Source organism: Dipodomys spectabilis, unplaced genomic scaffold (assembly GCF_019054845.1).
Source record: "Dipodomys spectabilis isolate Male_0828 unplaced genomic scaffold, ASM1905484v1 ptg000118l, whole genome shotgun sequence".
NCBI lineage: Eukaryota > Metazoa > Chordata > Mammalia > Rodentia > Heteromyidae > Dipodomys > Dipodomys spectabilis.
The window spans coordinates 870126-894818 of NW_024870795.1; the positions used below are offsets into that span (position 1 = coordinate 870126).

At 47.6% G+C, this 24693-nt stretch overlaps 1 protein-coding gene and 1 long non-coding RNA gene across 4 annotated transcripts in view; one reads left to right on the plus strand and one right to left on the minus strand.

Annotated features, from left to right (window-relative positions):
* The window catches only part of Tmco4 (transmembrane and coiled-coil domains 4), a 65576-nt gene that overhangs the window by 35309 nt on the left and 5574 nt on the right, over positions 1 to 24693 (minus strand). The window contains exons 3-7 of one of the 3 annotated variants that reach the window (XM_042688731.1): positions 21974 to 22025; positions 17419 to 17596; positions 12795 to 12969; positions 10893 to 10920; positions 1483 to 1615 (exon numbers count right to left, since the gene is read on the minus strand). In XM_042688731.1, the coding sequence (XP_042544665.1) occupies positions 1483 to 1615; positions 10893 to 10920; positions 12795 to 12969; positions 17419 to 17588 (506 nt within the window). In that variant the 5' untranslated portion in view covers positions 17589 to 17596; positions 21974 to 22025. Of the gene's footprint in view, positions 1 to 1482; positions 1616 to 10892; positions 10921 to 12794; positions 12970 to 17418; positions 17597 to 21973; positions 22053 to 24693 lie in introns of those variants that run through there. The other 2 variants (XM_042688730.1, XM_042688729.1) reach the window with 2 other exon arrangements.
* LOC122115313 lies at positions 18312 to 22067 on the plus strand. The gene is made up of 3 exons (XR_006148743.1): positions 18312 to 18405; positions 21207 to 21209; positions 21978 to 22067. It is a non-coding gene; the product is annotated as an uncharacterized LOC122115313 (long non-coding RNA).

Here is a 24693-nt window from a genome sequence, read left to right on the forward strand (position 1 = left end):
TATTTGTTTTCTTGGCTGGTCACTTGAGCCACAGTGCCACTTCTGGTTTTCTGGTGACTAATTGGAGATAAGAGTCTCACAGACTTTTCCACCTAGGCTGGCTTTGAACTGCATTCTACCACTGAACTACCTTCCTAGCCCCTGTGTTAGAACTTCTGTTTTCTTTTTTTTTCTGATCCGGATTACTGCTGTTAACAGAACGAATCCCTCAGGGATATATGTTTCTTTCTGATAAGATTTTTCAGCTGCTGGCTCAAACCTATAATCCTAGCCACTCAGGAGGCTTTGTGATCTGAGCATTGAGGTTTGAAGCCAACCCAGGCAGAAAAGTTTGTGAGACTTATCTCTAGCCACAAGAAGCCAGAAGTAGAGTTGTGGCTCAAGTGGTAAAGCATCAGCCTTGAATGAAAAAAGCCAAGCAAGAATGCAAAGTCCTCAGTTCAGAGCCCCAGTATTGGCAAAAGATTTCCAACCAATAAATGAGAGATTCCTTAATCTGAAGGCATAGAAGACCCTACCTCTTTCTGGTGCTTTCAAAGAACCTGAGGCAGCCTTTGCGGTTATGGTAATTTGCTTGGAGCAAGGTTATTTTCTTGCTGACACAGTTTGAGAGTCAAAGCAAGAATGTTTCGAGGTTATTTCAACAAGCCATGTTTCCTCCTTTTTCGAGGTAACACCCATTCCCTTTGCCCCATAAACCCTGGCACGAGGGTGTTTCTCTGAACCTGACAACTGGATTAAATCTCCAACTGGAAGAATGAGCTGGTGCAACCCCCAAGCCATTGTAGATGAGTGAGACTCAGGGCCAGGTTGACGTGCCTGGTGCCAGCAACCCACAATTAGGCTGTGGCTGGGATTGATTTATTGCACTGGGATTTAGATTTTTGTGTTAGGCGTTCTCTCCAAGGAGCAATGTGGTGGCCAAGTTACCGACATAATAGCAAAGCTCTGCCACGGAGGAGTCGGATGTGTTCGGGGCATGTGGGGGAAGGGAAGAGTCACATCAGGGAATACTCACTATGGTGCCAAGCTTGGGCAGAGTGTTTTATATTATGGCAATGTTCCTTTCTCCCAATGGCCCAGGAGGCTACTATCCTTATTGTCATTTTACAGACATGCATGGAATATTGCAGATTAGAGAAAGGTGGCCAGCTAGCTGCCCAAGGTTAGACAGTAGATGGGTGTCTGAGGTGGGATTTGAATCCAGGTCGATGGAGCCCATAGATCCGAGCCTGAGGTAGAGCACGGTATCAGGGCCCTAGCATGTTAAAGTCAGATGCACCTCTCTTAGTTACCCTCTATTTGGTCCTCCTCTTCTTACAAGTGAGCACTGAGGCCCAGAGAGGGTAAGGGGACTTGTTAAGGTCACATAGTGAGCCAAGGCTTCATTGGAACTCTCCAGCCAGTGCTCCTTCTGCTCAGTCAGGGAAAGGGCACCGTTATCGGCAAAGCACCCTTAGTGGAAATGCAGGGATTTCTTACTCAGATTCCTCTTCTCTGGCTTCCTTCAGGCTCTCGAGGAACGTCTCTTCAAGGACATCCAGGTCCTCCAGGGGAACGTGAAGCAGAGTAGTTACATGGCAAACGAGGACTCTGGCTCGGGCATCGTAGCGCCCTCCAAAGACAAGAGAGGATGACACAGGCAAAGAATCAGATGGAGTTTTTAAGCACAGAGATGTTCACAATAGTCATGACTGGAGCTGGCTCTCCCCCCAGCTCCCATCTGTCCTCAGCAGTGTCTGCTAGTTTCTAGCACACCAGGCTGCATTGCTGCTGCCGAGTGACTGAACTTTGCAAGACAAAGTTGCCATTTACCTCCCGCCCTGCTGTTTTCTGTCTAAGGAGCCTTGGGTCACGGTGCCCTCTGCTCCTGAGACTGTGGCTTCACCACGCACAGCAGTGTTCCATGAAAAGCAATGGATTAGTCTCCTATGCATACTGTAACAAATAACCACACTTAGTGGCTTCAGATAATACAAGTTTAGGACGTCTGTGGCCTGAGATCCTGAATGTGCACAAGATTGTGTTCCCCCCCTTTAGAGGTGCTAGGAGAGATTCTATTCCTGGCCTTTCCCAACGTCTCGAGGCTGCCCACAACCCTTGTCTCATGGCCACATCATTCCAGCCTCTGCTTCTGCCACCATGCCTCCTTCTCTGATGCTGTTCCCTTCCTTGTATACAAGGCCCTGGTGATTCCATTGGGTCCATCTGAGTAGCCCTAGATGATCACTTCATCTCGTGCCTACAATCCCAGCTACTTTGCAGGCCAGAGGCAAGGAGGATCAAGGTTGGAGGCAAGCTGCGGAAAAAAGAGCAAGACCTATCTGAAAAAGAAGATAAACTAAAATCCTTGAGTGTTTGTGTGTATGGCTGTATCTCAGGTAGTAGAGTACTGACTTTAGCAAGCCTGAAGTCTAAAGCTCAAACCCCAGTATTGACAGAGAAGGGTGGGGGCGGTATTCCTGAAACCTGGTTTAGGGGTCTTCCTTATCGTCAGCTGCAGGATGTCATTTGACGGAGGGAGTTTTTAACCTGACTGAGTTCTCCGTCACAGCCTGCCCGTGTCACCGGTCAGCAGTGTTCGGCCCACTACCCTTGGCCACATTCCTGCTTAGGGGCTGTCTACGTGCCGGTGCAGGGGCTGTGTCTCAGAGTCACCAGATTAATGAAAGGTCTGCAGACAAAGGAGCGCCTTCTCCTTTGAACAGAAGCACCTGCTTCACCCAGGTGATAATCGGGCTGTGGGAACCAAGGCTTGGCCTTGATGATTCATGGATCGCAATTCTAATTAGTGGCTAACATGTACTGCAGGGGTCAAGGTTGCAGTGATAGAGTTTCTAGAATCCTGGCTGCCACGTGCACAAATTATTATTCCTGGGGTAATGTCAAGCATGGAGAGAGAGCTGGCTGTTGCTCAAGATCATTTCAAGGACCTTGGAGGCCAGGCTGTTGGTCTTGAAGCTGGGCTTAGAGGCTGGTGGGGGCTCTCCTGGTCTTGGTTCTCCTAAAGATCTGTCGATCTTGTTTGGCTAACAGGTGCCCATTCACACATCCACCTTGGAGCTTGGGCCAAATGCCTGGGCATTGTCCTTTGGTCATCCTGACACCCAATCTAGCAGCTAATGTTGGCAGCAGAGCCTCCAAGCTACAGCCTGAGTCTGAGCCATTTCCTTCCATCTCTACCACCATCACCTCCCACTGGTATTGAAAATTCCCTAGCAGCCTCTGGCTACCCTATGGTTCCTCATTTTTCATTCTGGCCTCTGTATTCCATATGTCTCCAATCTAGAGGGAGTCATAGAAGCCGTTCATCTATACATTCTCCCTGGCTTAAAATTTTCTTTTTTTTTTTGGGGGGGGGTCCGGTTGTGAGGCCTGAACTCTGGGCCTGGGCGCTGTCCCTCAGCATTTCAGCTCAAGGCTAGAACTCTACCACTTGAGCCACAGCGCCACTTCCGGCTTTTTTTTTTTCTTTTTGCTTATGTGGTGCTGAGGAATTGAACCCAGGGCCTCAGGCATGCAAGGCAAGCGCTCTACCACTGAGCCACCTTCCCAGCTCTGGCTTAAAATTTTCTAATAACTTTCTAATGCCCCTAGGATAAAGTCCACATTTCTTCCTAGGTGTGTAAGATATCTGAGCCCTTCCTGCTACCTACTCCTATTTTTTCTACTATTCATCCTTGCTTCATGCATCAGCATCAGTTCTACCAAGCACATGTCTGTCTCAGGGCCTTTGCACTTACTGTTCTCATTATCTGGTAAGCCCTTCTCCCAGAGGTCTGCCAGCCTGGCCTGTTTCTATCACCCAAACCTCAACTCTTTGGAGAGACTGTTGGCTCCTGAATTAGAGCAGCATACTTCTAAGGCCCCCCCCCCCCCCACTTTTCCCATTACCCTTTCCTTTTCTCCTTTCTGTGTGGATAATATTGTGTGGCTCAACCCATCAGAATGCCACCTCCCTCCCTCCCCTACCACAAGGACAGGGCCGTCTGCCTTGTTTGCTGGTGTGCTTCACCAATGCTTGGGGTATACAGGAAACAATGAAGTCATGGTGTCTTCACTGGCTGGCTGGACTTCTTTCTGACCTGCTAGAGTGCTCTCTGCTGTGCCCCAACATGCCCAAAGCAGCATAAAAGGCCTTTACTGCTTCCCACCTCCATTTTGGGTCCAACTTTCCCAGGAACTGTGGAGACAAGGGGGGACCAACTGGCAAAGGCATCTCACTCGCCCTAGGTAGGATCTTCACTTAAAGAGGATTTTAGTCCCAGAGCTGACAATGCCTGGAACTTTCTGAGACCACCTCATGGTTCAGTTAAGGAACTGAGCCACCTGCTCCCAAAAGCCCTCTCTGATTCACTCTCCTGCTCTCTGTCCCTTTGCCAGCAGCAAATCCTTCTTATCACCATTGAAATTGTTTATTTTTTGGCCCGATGCCAGTGGCTCACGCCTGTAATCCAAGCTACTCAGGAGGCTGAGATCTGAGGATCCACGTTCAAAGCCAGCTCAGGCAGGAAAAGTCCTTGAGATTCTGATCCCCAACTAGCCAGAAGTGGAGCTGTGGCTTAAGTGGCAGAATGTTAACCTTTAAAAAAAAAAAAAAGCTTGGAGGCTGGGAAGGTGGCTCAGTGGTAGAGTGCTTGCCTTGCATGCCTGAGGCATGCAAAAACAACTATTTTTTTTTTTTAATTTACCCTCATGTTTATTGTCTGTCTTCTCTCCAGAGATAAATTCCAAACTCGCTGTATATCCTGTTAGTATTTTTTCTGTTTTGAGTTTTTGAGTGACGGTTTCCATCTGTAGTCCAAGATGGCCTTGAACTCTTGATCCTCTGGCCTCAGTCTCCCAAGTGCTAGGATTACAGGTGTGTACCACAAGGTATGGCTCTCATAATAGTCTTTCCCTGGTGAATTGTCATGTCTCTTTCTTCCGCTCTGGTAAGTCACACTAAGGTGGCACCCTGGTGCTGGGGCTGCCAGGCAGCCGATGGCGCAGAGGGGGCTCCTTACCCCCTCTTCCTTGGCGGTCATACCTCAAGACCATACTCATGCCCCTCCCTCCATCCACCCACTTTCTTAATTACATTTCCCCCTAAGGCTAGCATGGCCTCTGTCCTAACCAACCTGAAGGGACAGTTTTCATATGAAACAGAAGCCACATTGAATTCCCATCACATGCCACCTGTCTCCTACCAACCACTGGCTTTAAGCTTCTAGAATGGTTCATGGGATTTGTTCCGGGAAGTGGAGGGTGGTAGTGGTAGTCATGGTAGTTTTATCAGTAAGGTGAGTGATGCCGCACACTGTGTCTCTGCTGTGGTCTCCTCTTGGAAAATAGAGGCAATTGTAGTACCTGTCTTCCAGAATTGGTGGGCCTTAAATTAGTATCTGTAAAGAAAACCCTCTGATGCAGGGCGCTATGGCTTATGCCTATAATCCTACTCAGAAGGCTGAGATCTGGAAAGTTGTGGGTTAGAGCCAGCGTAGGCAGATAAATCCAATCCAATTAGCTAACAAACAGCTAGAAGTGCATGCCTGGCTCAAGTGGTGGAGTGCCAGTTGTCAGCAAGAGCTAGAACTCTTGAGGTCAAGTCCCATTAGTGGCACATACAAAGAAAGGAAGAAAGAAAGAAAGAGAAGAGAGAAAGAGAGAAAGAAAGAAAAGAAAGGAAGAAAGCAAGCATTCAGCTTGTAAGAGGTACTTAAAAGCTGCTTTTGATGGGCACACTCATTGTAAACACAGGAGAAAAGCTGGGCATTCCTGCCTTGATTTTGTACACGTCTCTGCTCTGAGCCAATCTCTCGAAAGTCACCTTGCAATCCAGGAAGGACAGATAACATCTTTATGACAAGAAACCTCTGCCAAGAACAAGAGAGTGTCTGTGGAACAGACAGACCCCTTGCCATGAGCGATGACCTGTTTATCTTGACTGGTCTTGACGACTGTAAGATCTTCTCCAGATCCTCTTCCAAGGCAAGGACTGATGTCATCAACCAGGCCACATTTGGACGGGGACTGTTTAATAATTATGCACACCTCTCTCCTTCACCTCCCAGTTTTTTTTTTTCACCTCCCAGTTTTTTGTCTATAAAACCTAAAGCTCATGTTTGTATCCCTGCAAGACCACTGAAGGCCAGTGAAGGGCAGTCTTCCCATGGCCTGTCTGTGCTTTGTAATACGCCTCCTTTCACTGCTTTTACTGCCCTTTAACTTGTCCCTTTGTTTGGCTCATAGTGGCTAGACTTGGCATATGAAACTCCTGAAATTTGGGCCTGGAGTCGAAAATCTCAAGTGTCAGGCAGACATCAGACCATTGACAAGCAATCTCTGCTAAGATTATCCCCAGGAGCTGGGCGCTGGTGGCTCACACCTGTAATCCTAACTACCCAGGAGGCTGAGATCTGAGGATTGTGGTTCAAAGCCAGTCTAGGCAGGAAAGTCCATGAGACTCTTATTTTTTTTCCCAGTCCTGGGCCTTGAACTCAGGGCCTAAGCACTGTCCCTGAGCCTCTTTGTGCTCAAGGCTAGTGCTCTACCACTTGAGCCACAGCACCATTTCCAGCTTTTTCTGAGCACTGTCCCTGAGCCTCTTCGTGCTCAAGGCTAGTGCTCTACCACTTGAGCCACAGCACCATTTCCAGCTTTTTCTGAGTAGTACGCCGGAGATAAGAATTTCAAGAACTTTATTGCCTGGGCTGGCTTTGAACCACAATCCTTAGATCTCTGCCTCCTGAGTTGCTAGGATTACAGGCGTGAGCCACCAGTGTCTGGCTTCCATGAGACTCTTATCTCCAATGAACCACCAGAAAAGCCAAAGTGGCGCTGTGGGTCAAAGTGGTAGAGTGCTAGCTTTGAGCAAAAGAGCTCAGGGAGAATGCCCAGATCCTGAGTTCAAGCCTTACAACTGGAAAAAAAAAAAAAAAATTCCCGGGCTAACTGGACACAGGAGGCATTTGGTTCTTATTTACTGAATAAATAAGGTGGTTTCAAAATTGATTATAAGTTTCTCAATCTCAAGGATGCTGGCAGAAAATCGTGCCTGGGTCAGGAGAGCCAAAGATTCACACCTCAGCACTGATTCATCAGGGAGTAGGGGAGCAATCTAGTAATTATACTTTCTGCAGAAAGTAGAGCCAGGTGTGCAGTACGTACCGCCATGACTCACAGGCGCATACACACACCTGCTGAGTTCCCTGCTGACAGCTCCCCACCCCCAGGTCAGGTTACAGGTGCAGAGCAAGGGGGCAGAAAAATCATCCTTCAACCTGGGATGCAAGTTTCCTGAGCCATTCAGAGCTCATGAGAGCTACTTTGCCTTAAATGGAATTTTGAAACTTTGAAATGTCGTCCTAAGCTTCTGGCTAAACCCTTGGAGGCCTTCATTTCCTCCCTGTAAATGCAGACTGCAGGATGTATTTCAGTAGCTTATTGGACAGTTATACACTGTGCAATAATTCAACCTATTTAAGGGGCCTAAAGAACAACCAGAATGACTTGTAAAGATTACTGAATACAAACACACCGGCCCCGCCTCAGCCAGCCACATTTTGGTTTAGTTCACTGTATGGCATTTGGCAATGTGTGGAGATATTTTTGGTTGTTAGGACTTAGGAAGTGCTACTGAGATCTAATGGGTATGGCCCAGGAGACTGCCAAATACCCTCACAGTGCACAGGACACCCCCAACCACCCACTCCAGAGGGTTTTCCAACTCTGAACATCAATAGAGCTAAGCTGAGTTAGTCTTATCAGCTCCGTGTTTACTATATCCTATAAGACATGTTTTAAGGCTGGAGGTGTGGCTCAAGGTAGAGCGCCTGCCTTGCGAGCATGAGGCCCCGAGTCCAAACTCCAGTACAGGAGGGAAGAAAAGGTGAAGATTGTTTTTTTACAGCTGGTAAAGAGCTTAGCAGGTTGGAACCTGAAGAGAAGAAAATGATTAGTATTTGAAAAAAAGAAAGAGAGAAAAAAAATTCCAACCGGGCTGCCGTGCGGCATCATTATGTGATGAAGAGCCCCAAGCTGCCAGTAAAGGTCAACCTTCCAGGAAGTTCTGAGAAACGCAGCTTTTCATATTGATTTCCTGGGTTACTCATCTTTCCTCATACTCATGGAGAAAGCCAGGGCTCCCCGACCCAGTCCAGAGGAGGAAGAGGGTATTCAGACAAACTACCTTGCGCAGATTCTAAGGTTGTTCTCAGAAGAAAAGCATTTGTCCATCCTCTGCGACTCCCACTCTCCTACCTTCTCCCATCCTTCCATGTACCTATCTTTCCTTCCTTCTGTCCATCTACCCACCCACCCACCCACCCATCTATTTGGCTATCCACCTACCCATCCACCTATTTATCCCTCCCTCCCTCCCTCTCTCCCTCCCTCCCGCCCTCCCTCCCTCTCTTCCTTCCTTCCTTCCTTCTTTCTTGCCTTCCTGCCTGCCTCCCTCCCTCCAAGCAAGTACTAAAGGCCGAGCACGTGTCTCTCAGTGTTAGAAATGCTGAGGTTTGATGGTAAAATAAGCTAGACAAGGCTTCACTCTCATGGAGCTTGTGGGAAAGAACTTAGGTGACTTGTTCACTTACAATATTGACTGTCTCCTTACAAGATCCTTGGCTACCACCACAGATGAATGGATCCAAAAATTGTGGTATCTATACACAATGGAATTTTATGCAGCCATTAGAAATGACAAAATAATGGCATTTGCAGGGAAATGGATGGAGCTAGAAGGAATCATGTTGAGCGAGGTAAGCCAAGAGCAAAGAGACAAACGGTACATGGTCTCCCTGATAAGTGGGTGCTAAATCCAAAATGTTAGGTGATACGACAAAACTAATAGGACTTAAGAAACAAAGAACTCCCACTCATCTGGTCGAACCACTACTAAATATCCCCATGCTGCTGATCACATGTATGGTGTATAACATGTGAACACCGTTATATGTTATAGACTGTGATAGACAATTTGCTCCAGGAAAGTTAGAATGAACTTGTGACTTTAAATGAGCATCATTATTCCACAATACTGTGAAATTCTGGAAATTATGTAATCACTTAATCATAATCAAAAAAAAAAAAAAAGAACCTTGAGGAAGGTAGGGAGGGAAGGGATGGTAAGGGGAAAACAATGGAGGGGGTAACAATGTTCAATAGGAAGAGTACTCATTACCTCACTCATGTAACTGTAACCCTCTGTATAGTATCTTTACAATAAAAAAGAAAGAAAGAAAAAAAAAGATCCTTGGCTATATTCTCTGAATCAAGGATCCCACAGATTAAAAAAAATTTTTTTCTTATGAGCCAGGTACCAGGGAGTCATATCTGTAATCCTAGCTACTCAGGAGGTTGAGATAGAGGATCAATGTTTGAAGACAGCCCAGGCAGTAAAGTTTATGAGACTCTTAGCTCCAATTAACCACCAAAAATCTGGAATTGGAGCTGTGGTTCAAATGGTAGTTTTAGCCTGGAGCCAAAAAGCTAAGGGATAACATCAGTGTGCATGCATGTGCACACCCCTACATTATGGGAGTGTCAGGTCTGCAAAATGGGGCAAAGGAGTTAAATGCCTGCATGGACCTCTAGAATCACACCTGGCACAGCACATGTACTCAACATCAGGTGGCTTTGTCATTACTACAACCACATCATCAGCTTCTCTCTCCTGGGGTGTGGCTGTGCTCTCCAGCAGCCTGAGTCCCACACTGCACACAAGGACCAGACAGTATGTTAAAAAAAAATGGCTGGACACCAGTGGCTCACGCCTGTAATCCTAGCTACTCAGGAGGCTGAGATCTGAGAATCAAGGTTTGAAGTCAGCCCAGGCAGGAAAGTCTGTGAGATATTATCTCTAATTAACCACAAAAAAGCCAGAAGTAGAGCTGCGGCTCAAGTGGTTGAAAAGCTAAGGGATGGCGCTCAGGCTCTGAATGTAAGCCCTAGTACTGGCACACGCACGCACACACACACACACACACACACACCGCAAAATGCAATTTTTATCTGATTTCTATACATATTATATGGGTGTCCTTACAAGAAATATAAAAAATAAAATACAAGAAAATATATAAGAAATAAAAATGATATATATGGAATAAAATATAAAAAGTATAAGAAAAAGAGGAGAGGCACGGGCAGTGCAGAGTCAGGGAGATGGCGACGCTTACAAGAAGACCAGGCAGCCCCTCAGCCACGTGGCTCAGGCCAAGGTGCGGCTGGAGCAGGCAGAAGGGACAGGACAGGAAGGATCCCCTACCACTTCCAGGCACCCCAAGCGGCTTGTGCTCATTGCTAGTGAGCCCAGGAGAAGCACAGCTGGGTAGAATCTCCAACTGCAGCCTAGGCAGGAGAATGCCCTGAACCTCTCTGCTGAGCACTTCCTCATCAGAAGATGTCACTGGAGCATCCCGTGAGCGGATATTTGCAGAGGAGAGGTAGTGGGCCCTATGCCAAGGTTTGGTCCCAGAAGGTCTCCGGGAATGAGAAGCTGTTACTGAGGCATCATGTTGAGGAGGTTCTAAGCTACAGCTGTGGTTCCCGGGAGCAGGCTATGAGACCCCCACCAGCATCCCAAGAGCTGTACCAAGGGGCTGGTCTTTCTCCTGAGTATACCAGGTGGGCGTGGGGCCAGGAGGTCTTGGGAAAGGTCCCTGAGCTACAGGAGGGTGGGCGGCAGGGGAATGTGAGGGGAGGAGCCACAGGGAAGTTGAGGAAGAAAGGAAGCGAGCAGTGAGCAGCAGCATTTGGCATCTGACTCGTGCTAACGAGCTCACTGCCAATGCTGCAGGCCCGGAGTCTGGGTGCCAAAACATTCCTCTGAGCCAGTCCATCTACAGGTGGCGCACCTGTCACTGGCTTCCCGTGTGCCCACAATGACAGAATTTAGCAAATCAACTTACCATCCTGGAGTGAGAAGCTCAGTAGGTCCTGTGTGGAAAAGAAAACCAGATTTAGGGAGGAGCCAACAGGCTGCCACCCAGCCCAGATGACTGTCACCCATTCCCATTCCTACCCATGAAGAACAAGACCTGCAGGACAGCAGTGAACAGGACAGAAAATTTAAGTAAGCAGCTGGGTATGGAAGTGGATGCCTGGACTCCCAGGATCTGTGAGTTTGAGGCCAGCCTGGACTAAGTAGTGAGAAAACTTGTCTCAAAACAAAACAAAACAACACTCTAAGGAAAAGCAATGTCAGGAATGTCATAAGGAAACAGCAATGTCAGGATATTAGGCAGTGAAAGAAAGGAAGGAAGGGGGCTGTCTTATATGGCACATGTCCACCAACTTCCTGTCAGAACCTTCTACCTGCTCTAGCTAGACACAGAGCTGGTGACTGACATACCTAGGGCCACACACCAAAGCTCTGGCCTCAGCAAAGAAGCATCATAGGTTAGTAGAGTGCAGGCTCTGAAATCAGACCTCCAAGGTTCAAAACCTGGCTTGGACACTTATCAGCTGTGTGACCGTGGGAAAATTATTTAACCTCTCTATGCCTTGTTCTTCTTGGGGGTCCGGTCATGGGGCCTGAACTCTGGGCCTGGGCACTGTCCCTTAGCTCTTCAGCTCAAGGCTAGCGCTCTACCACTTGAGCCACAGCACCACTTCCAGCTTTTTTTCCCCTGCTTATGTGGTGCTGAGGAATCAAACCCAGGGCCTCGAGCATGCAAGGCAAGCGCTCTACCACTGAGCCACCTTCCCAGCCCTTGTTCTTCTTTACTATGAAACAGATATGATTGCACAAGTTGGGTATCCCTGGTCTAAAAAAATACAAAATTCAGTCAGGCACTAGTGGCTCATGTCTGTAATCCTAGCTACTCAGGAGGCTGAGATCTGAGGGTGAAAGTTCAAAGCTCTATCTAGCCTTGAGCATAAAAACTCAGGGATAGCTTCCTGGCCCTGAGTTCAAGCCCCAGGACTGGATACCCCCAAATAAAATTAAAACAAAAACCCAAAAATTTAACAATTTTTTTTGTTTTTTTTTGGTCCAGTCGTGGGGCCTGAACTCAGGGCCAGGAAGCTATCCCTGAGTTTTTATGTCCCTCAGCTGTTCAGCTCAAGGCTAGCGCTCTACCACTTGAGCCACAGTGCCACTTCCAGCTTTTTTTTTCTTTTTGCTTATGTGGTGCTAGAGAATTGAACCGAGGGCCTCAGGCATGCAAGGCAAGCACTCTACCACTAAGCTACCTTCCCAGCCCAAAATTTTAACAATTTTTGAGTGCCAATAGGATACCACAGAAAAGCCCAGACCATGAAACTTTGTTTCAAATTATCCAAACTTGCACTGTATCCCATTCCCTTCCAGCTATGTGTATAAGCTCATATGAAACATAAACAAACTCGTCCTTTTAGATCTGAACTCCATCTCCAAGACTAAATAGGCAATACATCATGTGACTTATTTATGCCAACATGCAAAATGTCTTTCTGAACATACAAATACATCGGGATATGCAAATGCATGTCCAAATATGCAAATACCCCAAAGCCTGAGGGCAAAATGTCTGAAATTGGAAAACACTTCTGGTAGCAAGCATTTTGGATAAGACACACTCCACCTGCATTGCTCAGCTCTGGAAGTTGTCCAGAGTTAATGCTGTCAGGGTACTAATGTAATGTGCATGGTGAGCAGTCGACTGAAAGTAAGCGTTTGTCAGCACCAGCCATCACCATCATTTGATATCACGATGGACTGTTTGGTCTTCCTGCTGCCCCATTCCACCAGAGGTGATTTCCAGATGTATCTGGAAAGGAACTGACTTGTTCCCCAGTCCCTAACCCCTACCCCTAGGTATGAGTTCTACCTGTGTGATCATGGATGGGTCACCCTTCAAGGCTGGGTCCTTTGACAAAGTCTCAGCAAACATGTCTGCTCCTTCGCCTCCTAGGCCGCTGGCAAAAGCAGTCATGGTTGGCAGGACGGCTTCGGACAACTCCAGCCACTTCACCAGGCCTGCTACAAACTCGGAGCAAAAGGAGCTGAGATACGGGAGAGATGGCTTTAGTTCCCCTAAGTCATAGTCACAAAGGGCTAGAGGAATGGTTTAAGTGATAGCAAGTGTGAGGACCTGGATTCAAACTGCAGTATTACCAAATAATTTAATGACAAGTTGAGTTCATGGATATAAACTCTACAACACAGGGACTGTGAAATTCAGAGAGAGTCAAGCTGAAATGTTAGGTGACATGGATTTTACCTTCTGCACCCACCAAAAAGCAGGTACCAGTGCCTCATGCCTGGGATTCTAGATATTCAGAAAGCTGAGATCTGAGGATCGTGGTTCGAAGCCAGCCCAGGCAGGAAAGTCTGTGAGACTCTTATCTCCATTTCACCACCCAAAAAAAGGTGGAGCTTTGGCTCAAGTGGTAGAACACCGACCTTGAGCAAAAAAGCTAAGGAACAGTGCCCAGGCCCTGAGTTTGAGCCCTTGTATCTGACCCACCCTGCCCCCTTAAAAAAAAAAAAGCCTTCACCAAGATGCACATAAGCCACAGGGAAGAGGGCAGCAGGCATTGCTGTTCATGTGCTGGGGCCTGGGCCATGCTGGGGTATGAGGCATGGAAGCCAACAGGGGCGCTGTCCCCAGCGGGAGACTGAGTGAGTGGGAACTCAAGAGGAGAGGGAGCCCCACGGGCTGAGGCAGGCGCTGATAGCAGACTTGGGCTTTACTTGAGCCGGTGCAGGGGAGGGATCTGGGTAGATCTGGTCTAGCTCCCCAGCCAGACCCTGGCCTGTCTCAGCAGCACCCTGCTGGAACAGCAGCCCCAGGCTCTACACCCTGTGGCCAGGTTGGGAAGGGCTCTGGCTCTCCCTCCTCTTGCATGGCTCAGCATGCTCATTCCTGGCTGTGGAGTGGAGAGAGCCTGAGGCCAGGGCTGCTGACTGGTGGCGAGGAGCTCTACTCCAAATCCCAGTCTTGCAGGCACTAGGATCAAGCGCTAAGAAGCATCGGAGCAAGGTTCAGTAAGCACAAAATGCCCTACTAATGTCAGCCAGCATCACGGTCGTGGTTTCTAAGGTGACTGAGGACGCAGTGGCAGACAGGGTCAGACTCTGACGTCCAGCCACCCGGGAGTATCGGGTTGTGCCCTCCTGTCTCCTTCCTCAGCTTCATTTTCCTGGGCTGTAAAACTAACAGGCCATGCCTGGAGGAGGTGGGAAGGCAAAGTGAGGAGGAGCAGTAAACGTTATCTGCTGAGCTGCCAGTCTGATAACAGGTCCCAGCGTGACTCTGGGATTAGCCCAGGGTGGCACGGGGTGTGCCCTGGGCAGGGATGACTTCAAGAATGGCAGGGAAGTGAACAGCACGTAGGGGCTCAGGGTCAAAGATAGCAGCCGGGCTTCCTGCTACTGTCTGGGAAGAACATCTTGGATGGAAAGAAACACTGCAGGACATAGTCACAGGTTAAAGAGCCTTGGGCACCAGTTGGAGTCCCAGCGTGGCCATCAGCTGTGTGGTCCTGGATCCATTATTTCACCTCTAGGAAGAGGTGTCGATAATGATGAAAACAAACTCATTAGGTTGTTAGAAGGACTAAGCAAGCCTCAATCATATGCGTAGGACAGTAACTGGCACTGTCTCTTTCTTTGGTGATAAGTGGATTATTCCTGCCCCAACCCACTAGGAGGGAGGTCTTATTAAATTTAGAGACCTGGAAACCCAGGTCTAGGGAAGTCCAGACGTCCATCTCTTAGACTCCAATGGCCACACTCACCCACTGCAGACTGAAGGGAGACAGCTCCCTTCAGTGAGTACACTACCAAGTGCTACGATGTGCCAGGCACTCACAGAGCAGGGCAGAGATCATTGTGCCCATCCTTCCCCGCCTCACAGGTGGGGCACCTGCACTGCAGACGGTCAAGGTCTCTGGTATCTCCCAGCAGGGGAAGGCTGGAGCTGCCCCCCAGAATCCAGCTTTCCTCACTCACTCCCCTTCCTGGGAACCTGGCCCATGGTTTGTTTTTATAAATAAAGTTTTATTGGCACACAGCCACATTCATTCCTGTCATGAAAGGAACTGTGTGACACAGACAACATGGCCTGAGAGTCTAAATCTGACCTTTGGCAGTGGAGTCTGCTGACTTCTGTCAATCTCAGCAGTTTCTACATTTTCCTTTCCCTTTTTCCCTTTCCTCTTCCTCTTCCTTCTCTTCCCCCTCCTCCTTCTCCTCCTCTCTCTTTTCCTCATTTTCCTTCTTCATCTTTTTTTGTGCCTGTCCTGGGGCTTGAACTCAGGGCCTAGACTCTGTCCTTGAGTTTTTTTTTTTGTTTGTTTGTTTTGTTTTGTTGGTTCAAGGCCAGCACTCTACCATTTGAGCCACAGCTCCAGTTCAGGTTTGTTTGTTTGTTTTTGTAATTAACTGGAGATAAGAGTCTTGCAAACTTTCCTCCCCAAGTTGGCTTCGAACCTTGATCCTCAGATTTCAGCCTCCTGAGTAGCTAGGATCACAGGTGTGAGGCATCAACTCCTAGCTCTGTATTTTTCTTAAAGACAGAGTCTCACTATATAGCCCAGGCTGGCTTCAAACTAGATACCCTTTGCCTTGACTGCAATTTGCTTGTTCTTTAACAGTTTTTATTTTTATTATAAAGGCGATATACATAGGAGTTACAAAAACCAGGTAACAAGTACATTTCCTTTTCGACAATGTCACCCCTTTTTTCGCTCTCTCCCAGTGGTTCCGCCCTTTTTTTTTTTTTTTTTTTTTGTCAGTCCTTGGGCTCTTTTTTTTTTCCCTCAAGGCTAACACTCTATCACTCGAGCCACAGCCCCACTTCCAGCTCTCTTCTGTGATTAACTGGAGATAAGAGTCTCATGGACTTTCCTGCCTCAGCCAGGAACCACAATCCTCAGATCTCAGCTTTCCGAGTAGCTAGAATTACAGGCATGAACGACCTGGGTTGGGCTTGGTCCTGCATTTTTAATAAATAGAATCAATGGTAAAGGAACCAAACATGGTAGAGGAGTCCTGTAAGCCTAGTACTCTGGAGGCTGAGGCAGGAAGACCGTGAATTTGAGGCCAGCCTGGGCTATATAGCTAGATCCTATCATAAACAAAACACCAAACAATTAAAGAAAACCCAACAACAAGAAAAGCATCATAAAGAAGATCATCTATGATGATTACAGCATGAATAAAAAGTAAATATTTTAGACATTCGTTTTGTTTTGAAACCCCTCATGGACAAAAACTGTTTTTCTAAACATCACAGGTACCAACTGCCTATCTAGGCTTTAAAAAGACAGAGGTTTCTAAGAAACGAGGCAGCAACTGGCATGCTGAATGGGAAAATGAAGAAACCAGCCCAAACTTCCAGCCAGCCCATAGCCACAGCCACCTGTGCTCAGACAAGTACCGCGGAGAAGGGGATGGGAGGGAGACCCCAGACAACCACTCACTTCCCCCCAAAACCCTCCAGAACAGGCATGGCACAGCGTCGGGTTGAAACTTCTGTTGTTATTGTTGTTGGTGGTTGTGGGACTTGAACTTAGGGCCTGGGCGCTGTCCCTGATTTGTTTCACTCAAGGCTAGTGCTCTACCACTTTAAGCCACAGTGCTACTTCCCGTTTTCTGGTGGTTAATTGGAGATAAGAGTCTCACGGACATTCCTGCCTGGGGTTGGACTTGAACCACGATCCTCAGATCTCAGCCTCCTGAGTAGCTAGTATTATAGGCGTGAGCCACCAATGCCCGGCTGGGTTGATACATCTTTATGCAAGGAAAGCATACAAAGTTCTTCTCTGCACATGGGATTTTTAGGTAAGGGTTCATCAGGTAGGCTACCAGGCTGGAGAGACTTCTGGAAAGATGGAGGCTTCCCATGTATGCCACAAGTAGAGACTAGAGTGGGAAGTGAGTCAGACTCTTGCAGGAGATGGAATAAGGACTATCCAAGATGCTGCCGCCAATCCACTGAGGATGAGGCGTTGTTGTTATTGTTATTATTAATTATATTTTTGAATACAGAGCCTTGTGCATGGGTCTCATTTTTTTAATCCCCTCATACAAACATACTAACATTTCATCTGCTTAAATTCTACCTCTGTTACTTATTTCCTATCCATCTACTTTGAATGAAAAATCTATTCATTCCAGTAATTGTGAGTAATCTATAATTAAAGTAACACTCAGGGCTGTATTAGAAGTCTTGTTAAATAATCAACATTTAAGATAATGGTGTCTAGTAACCTTTTTATTTTTTAATGTTGGTACTGGGACTTGAACTCAGAACCTGGACGATGTCCTTTAGCATTGACCATTGAAGGCTGGATGCTTCACTATTTGAGCTCTACCATTTGGTGCTCTACCTCTTCTGACTTTTTGCTGACTAACTTAGGATAGGAGTCTCATGGGCTTTTCTGCTCAGGCTGGCTTGGGACTGCGATCCTTAGATCTCAGCCTCCCCTGAAGAGGGAGGAGCTCACCTGTGCTCTGTTTCTGGAAACAGCTGGGACAGGGAGATGGAACTGAGGGCCGCATAGGCAAAGCGGCTGGCCTCCGTCAGCTCCCGGCCCACAGGCAGCTGTGCTTCCGGCTCTACAGACGGTCCAGCCACCAGGGGCTGCCTCTGGCTCGGCCTGTTCCATGTGGCCATTCCCAGTCCTATGAAAGAAAATCCCACTGAGAGAAGCTTCTCGGGACAGGTGAATGTCACCTGAACAGGACACACAATCTTTCAACCATAGAAGGAAAGAGGACACATCCACTGTCCTTAAAACAATGAACTCTATACTCCCCACTAAATAGCCCAGGCTGGCTTTGAACTGGGGATTCTTCTACTTCCTGCAGCCTGGACAACACTGTTTCAGGGACACGCAAGAACAGGCTCCAGACCAGACAGACCTGGCTGTGAAACCAGACACTACCACCTACCACCTGAAACTCATCCTGAGTGCACTCCACCAACGAAAGAGATAATCATGGAAGAGGCACAGGGCCTGTGAACGGCAGCCCGTGTGAAATACTGAGAATGGAGCTGCCCAGGGTTCACGCTGCAAGCTCGCTTGTTAGAGAAACAAATGCATAAAAGCATCAACAAACAAATAAATGAAAGGTTTAGCTAGTACCTGGCCCGTCATACAGGTATAACAAATACTACTAAAAAAATTGTTCAAGGATGGCATTCTACTACTTGAGCCACAGTCCCATTTTCAGTTTTCTGCTGGTTAACTGGATATAAGAGGCTCACAGACTTTTCCTACCAGGGCTGGTTTCAAACAAGGATCCTTGGATCTCAGCCTCCTGAGTAGCTAGGATTACAAGCATCAGCCACCAGTGCCTGGTTTTCACTTTTTAAAGATAGGATCTCCCTCCCTGCCCCAGCACTTGCCTGAACCCAAATCTTTCTTCTACTTTTAGAGTTACTGTCGAAGGTGGGATCACAGTCTGTAGACCATGTTCAGCTTCTCTCTGTGGAGATGGAGTTTCAAAGACATTTCTCAGTTCTAGGCTGGCCTAGAACTGCGATCCTCCCAACCTCAGCCTCCTACCTAGCTTGGGATGATAGGCGCATATCACTGCACCCAGCTAAGGGTTAAGAAGGGGGCCCCTGGAGCTTTTCTGCAAGGGTTGCTTGGAATCTCAATCCTCCTGTTTTCAGTCTCCCAGGTTGCTAGGATTACAGGTGTGAGCCACCAGTGCTGGCCCCATCACGTTTTAAATAATGATCCTTTTGCTAAGGGCTCCTTCTCACTCCATTCACTGAAGAATGAAATTTTTGTTCTCTCACTATCATTTCTTTGCAGGAGTTATGTACTCTATCACAACTAATATTTCATCCATTTCAAAAATAATCCTGAGGGCCGGGCGCTGGTGGCTCACGCCTGTAATCCTAGCTACTCAGGAGGCTGAGATCTGAGGATCGCGGTTCAAAGCCAGCCCGGGCAAGAAAGACCGTGAGACTCCTATCTCCAATAAACCACCAGAAAACCGGAAGTGGCGCTGTAGCTCAAGTGGTAGAGCGCTCGCCTTGAGCTGAAGAGCTGAGGGACAGTGCCCAGGCCCAGAGTTCAAGCCCCATGACCGACAAAAAAAAAAATAATAATCCTGAGGTAGTTAAAAGCAACACACGACCTTTATTTTCTCAGTGAGGGACAGTTCACAAAGCACTTTCCAACCCATTTAATTCTCACAAATCACCATGGAAACCCAAACCATCACAATGCTCTCCTTCAGCCAGGAGCAGGCTCAGAGAGGCCAAACAATTTTCCTGTGTCACACAGTAAGCAATGAGATCCAAATCAGACTTGTAATATCAAGCCTCCAGCTCTCTCCTCTATAACTGCATAGGAATCTTCCCTGCCTTGTCTCAGGCCCAGATAGGCTCAACCATCCAGCAAGATTGATCTCTCATGGGTTCCCCAGGAACCCAAGTTTGAGGTTCACAAAGGATTTGCTGACACTGTGGAGGTAGAGAAAGGGGGACAGCACAAGCCACGATGTGGGGCAGGGCCCTGGGCGGCACAGCCATGATGCTGGCAGGCTCAGCGATTTCCACTCCGTTTAATCAATTCCACAGACCATTTGCAGGCTGCTGTAATTATGCCAGTTACCCGAGGGAGCCCAAGATGGGATTTTATTGGACTGGTATCTGGGGAGACCCAGGCAGCTCTCAGTTCAAGAATACGTAGAATAAGCACTGGTTTGTCTCTAATCACAAGGGAGAAGGGGCTGGGCTTAGAGTGGGAAAAGTTCACTTCAGACTTTGGCCAACAATTTTTGTTTTTTGTGTTTGTTTGTTTGCTGGTCCTGGGGCTTGAACTCAGGGCCTGGGCTCTGTCCCTGAGCCTTTCTATGCTCAAGGCTAGCGATCTACCACTTGAGCCACAATGGCACTTCCGGCTTTTTCTGAGTAGTTTACTGGAGATATGAGTCTCATAAACTTTTCTGCCCAGGCTGGTTTAAAACCATGATTCTCAGATCTCAGCCTCCTGAGTAGCTAGGATTAGATTACAGGAATAAGCCACCAGTATCTGGATTTATTTTTTTTTTTTTTTGCCAGTCCTGGGGCTTGAATTCAGGGTCTGGGCACTGTCCCTGAGCTTCTTTTGCTCAAGGCTAACATTCTACCACTTTGAGCTACAGCGCCACTTCCAGCTTTTTCTGTTTATCTGGTTCTGTAGAATCGAAGCCAGGGCTTCATGAATGCTAGGCAAGCACTCTAGCACTAAGCCACACTTCCAGCCCTTGTTATTGTTTTTAATGCCGGTGTTGGGCTTGAAATCAGGGCTTCACACTTGTTCAGCTTGCTCAGCTGGTGCTTAGCCACTTGAGCCATACCTCCAGCCTAGCCACATGATGCTCTCTTGGTACCTTAGCACTCTGGGCTAAGGTAAAACAGTAGTGCCAGTGGTCCTTTGGTCATGTAGATCAATTCTGTCATTTACCTGCTCAGGAGCTCTGAGGCCTTCTACCAGAATAGATGCTGACACCTCCAGACACCTTCTACAAAATCCTGCGCCCCACAAGCCCCTGCTCGTCCCTTGAATCCTGGCTCATCTACTACCCCTGAGTTGCCTTTTTGTTCTTAATATGCAAGAATAGCCCCTCCTCTGACCTCTGCAACTGTCCGGCACCTTCCCCAGACTGTCACATCTGGCTTCAGCCTCCTCTGAGAAGCCTTCCCCAACTACCCAGACTGAAGCCTCTCTCTGTTCCTCTATCCTACACCCGGCTCCATGGTTTTACTTACTGGTTTACCTACGTAAACAGAATGTAAACTTGCCTTTCTCCTTACCATCCCCTAGCTTTCTGGGAGGGCCTGGAGGTAGCAAACATCAAACAGGTTTGTGCTGGGAAGGGAAGGGCATTTGATGTGGAGGGGTGGCAGACACCTAATGAGGCCATGGTCCAGGCTGCGAGCTAAGAAGGGGAGGAATGGATGTGCACACTAGGTCTGGCTGTTGGATCCATGGGCTTTAATCCACAAAGTGAATGAAGAAACACAGGGGCAGGAAGTGGACACCAGGGCAGGAGAAGGGGGACAGGAAGTGAAGAGGCAGTGGGTGGTGACTAGGCCTGTAGTTGGAAGGTAGAGGTGAGTTCGGCAAGATGGAAGGGAGACCAGGGGGTAGGACAGGAAGAGGGCAGAGGTGCTCCTGAGGAGAAGGGGGTGGGGGAAAGAGGAACAAGTAAGAGGGAGCCAGAACCCCCAATTTTTTTTCCCTGCAGAAGGAAATGGTTAGTCTGAGAGCCAAGGGCTTGTCTCAGGCAGAGAGTATAGCATAGGTCATCAAGACCATGTCTTTAAAGAACCAAAAGATGCTCTCTGTATCCAGGGCTCAGCCAATGAATGGGCCTGGAGTGATGTGAGGGTGGGGAGTGGTTGCCAAGGTTACACCTACAAGACTGAGTGGTAAGGGTAATGGCTGGGCAGAGAGAGGACTGCCAGGGCTTGGGACCTGCTTGTACCAGTTCCTCAACTTCCTGCGAGTCTATAATTATGTTGAAATAAAACTAGGATGTCAGCTGGGCTCCAGGGACCTGAATCTTAGCTACGCAGGAGGTGAAGATCTGAGGATCGAGGTTCAAAGCCAGCTGGGACTGTGAGACTCTTATCTCCAATTAGCCACTAGAAAACTGGAAGCAGTGCTGTGGCTCAAAGTGGTGGAGCACTAGCCTTGAGTGGAAGAGCTCAGGTGACAGCACCCAGGCCCTGAGTTCAAGCCCCACCACTGACAAAAAAAAAAGTGGGATGTCTCTGGAAATGTATAGATCTTTTCTTAAGACCAAAATGCACTGTAAATACTTCTCTTACAGATTAACTAGTTAATTTAAATAAACATATACTTGAACTTGCAAGGTGCTGGGCACTATTCTACCTTACTACAGGGGACATGGAGAAGAATTGTGACAGAGACAGACAGACATGACCACACTCATGCTAGCAAGAAACAGACAATAAGTAACATAAGCCCAGAAATATTATATTTAAGTCATGACCAAGGACCTGAAGGAAAAGAAACTTTAAATAATACTTACCTAGGAGTTTGAGAAACAGTGTAGGCTTCTCTCTTTCTGAAGACAGGTTGTTCTGCTTCAAAGAAATATGCAAATCACTGTCTGGGGCAGAGGGGGTGTGTGGGGGGAAGCAAACCAGAAAAACCAGCCCTTGGGTCCACAAGATGTGGAACCTGGAGGAGAGAGGGAAGCAGTTAGTTCTGCCTCCAGGGAGCCTGGCTATATTGCCACCCCTGGGCCTTTGCCCCTGTCAGACCTTTTACCAGTGGGGTGGCAGGCGGCTCCCACTTACCACATACCCACTGTGTGCTTGCTCGGGATTGTCTCAATCATGTTCCTGTTCTAGCTTTGTCCCCTGAGCTGTGATCACAGCACCCAGCTCCTGGTTTAGGTTGGGCACCAGAGAGCAGGCATTCTTTCCTCCATATCTATGTTCCTGTGCCCAGCCAGGTGCCAGCCAGATCGGGTTCTCAGAATATGCCAGTTATAGGAACAAGAGTGAATAAACTTGGCTCAAGCAAGAGTTGAGATCTCCCTGATTTTCTCTCTCCTTCACAAACCAATTGGAGCATCTGATGAGAAGAGGAAAGAGAATAGGGCCCAAGTGTCTGGAAGCACCCAAGGTAATTTTCAGCTTCCAAAGCTGGGTGCCTCTTCAATTTGAGTCTCATCCTTTGTTCAACTTTTATGATACTTAGGATTGAACCCATGGCCTCACACTGCTGAGCAAATTCACCACTCAGTGCTCCTCCCCATTATTATTATTATTATTATTTTTGAGTCTGGTCGTGGGGCCTGAACTCTGGGCCTGGGCACTGTCCCTCAGCTCCTCAGCTCAAGGCTAGCGCTCTACCACTTGCGCCACTTCCAGCTTTTTTCTTTTTTCTTATGTGGTGCTGAGGAATCGAACCCAGGGCCTCATGCATGCAAGGCAAGCACTCTACCACTGAGCCACCTTCCCAGCCCCTCATTCTTATTTTGAATTGAGTTTTACTAAATTAGCCAGGCTGGCCTTGAACTCCTGATCCTCCTCCCTCCGTCTTCTGGTAGTTGAGCTTACAGAGGTGCGTGCCCATAGCTGGCCTCTGGCCATTTTAAATGTCAGTGAATATTATTTTGTGTGCATGTGTCTGTGTCTTTAAGCCTCAGTTGGCTTTTCAATAAATTACCACGGATTATGACAATTGACAATTATCCCGTCCCCTAGAGGCTACCTTCCTCTAGGACGAATTATACCTAAAAATAAGGATAGTCAAACTATGAGCCCAATCGTGTAAAAAGATACGGAGAAGAAATATGACTAAGACAGCTTCCAAAATTATCTCTGAAAAGGGAAATTGCAAGATGTCTCTAAATTTCCCACATTTTCTTCCATAAACACATAAAGTTGTCTGAATATGACTGTCCATGAGAGGGAACCATTAGGGGTAATGATAGTGACATAGCATGCTGACAGTGGCTGAATCTAAGGCGAAGGAGGCTGGATTCTGGGTAATTTAACTTTCTTCATTTTTATTTGTGTTTTGTGGGTTCCATAAAGACCCACAGTGGAAGGTTTGGTCATATGACTGTGGTGCTGGTCCTGAGGGCTGAACTCAGGGCCTGGACACTATCACTTAGCTGTTCACTTAACACTGAGTGCTCTACCACTTGAGGCTCAACATCACTCCTGACAAAAAAGGGGCTGGGAAGGTGGCTCAGTGGTAGAGCGCTTGCCTTGCATGGCTGAGGCCCTGGGTTTGATTCCCCAGCACCACATAAGCAAAAAAAAAAAAAAAAAAAAGCCCCAACACCCCCCCCCCCCGCAAAAAAAAAATTATATAGCCAGCAATGATGAGGAAACCAAAGATGGTCACTATCATCCTGGAAAACCCTTGAACTTGCCCCAAATGGCACAACTCTGGCCTTTAGAAGATCCTATGCTAAGTAAACTTTTATTTTACCAAGTGTGGACCATTTTCCTGCTTACAGCAGTCAATGAAGGTCAAGGTCAAGTATGACTGGACTCTGTGTGTGTGTGTGTGTGTGTGTGTGTGTTTGTGTGTGTGTGTGTGTGTGTGTGTGTTTGTGTGTGTGTGTGTGTGTGTGTGTGTGTGTGTGTGTGTGTGTGTGTGTGTTGTCTCCTCTTTCTGGTCACAGTTGAATTTTTTTTTTTGGGGGGGGTGGGGTTTGGGTCCGATCGTGGGGCCTGAACTCTGGGCCTGGGCGCTGTCCCTCAGCTCTTCAGCTCAAGGCTAGCGCTCTATCACTTGAGCCACAGTGCCACTTCCGGCTTTTTTCTTTTTGCTTATGTGGTGCTGAGGAATCAAACCCAGGGCCTCATGCATGGAAGGCAAGCGCTTTACCACTGAGCCACCTTCCCAGCCCCACAGTTGAATTTTTATGTGATTAATTTTTTCAAGTATTTTGGTTCCTCTGTTAACCAAATAATAGAGATGAACAGAATGTCTTGGGAAGACTGGAAACTAATTGTTCTGAATCAAGGACAAGAAAAAAAAAACTTTAAAAAGAAATACTTTCTAATGCACAGGACTGCAATGGTGCTCTTAAAGCTAGACACTACCGATGGTAGGCTGAAACACAGAATAGACATGCACATAGAGAAGATGCTTTTAGAAGGGAAGGTTCCAGACAGGCCCAGAATTCCCTGTCCTTTTACCTCCCAACCTGCCTATCCAATTCCACCTACAAAGGGCAGGAGAGAAAATCATTCTTTTTACACCTAGAGTCAAACTGCAAGC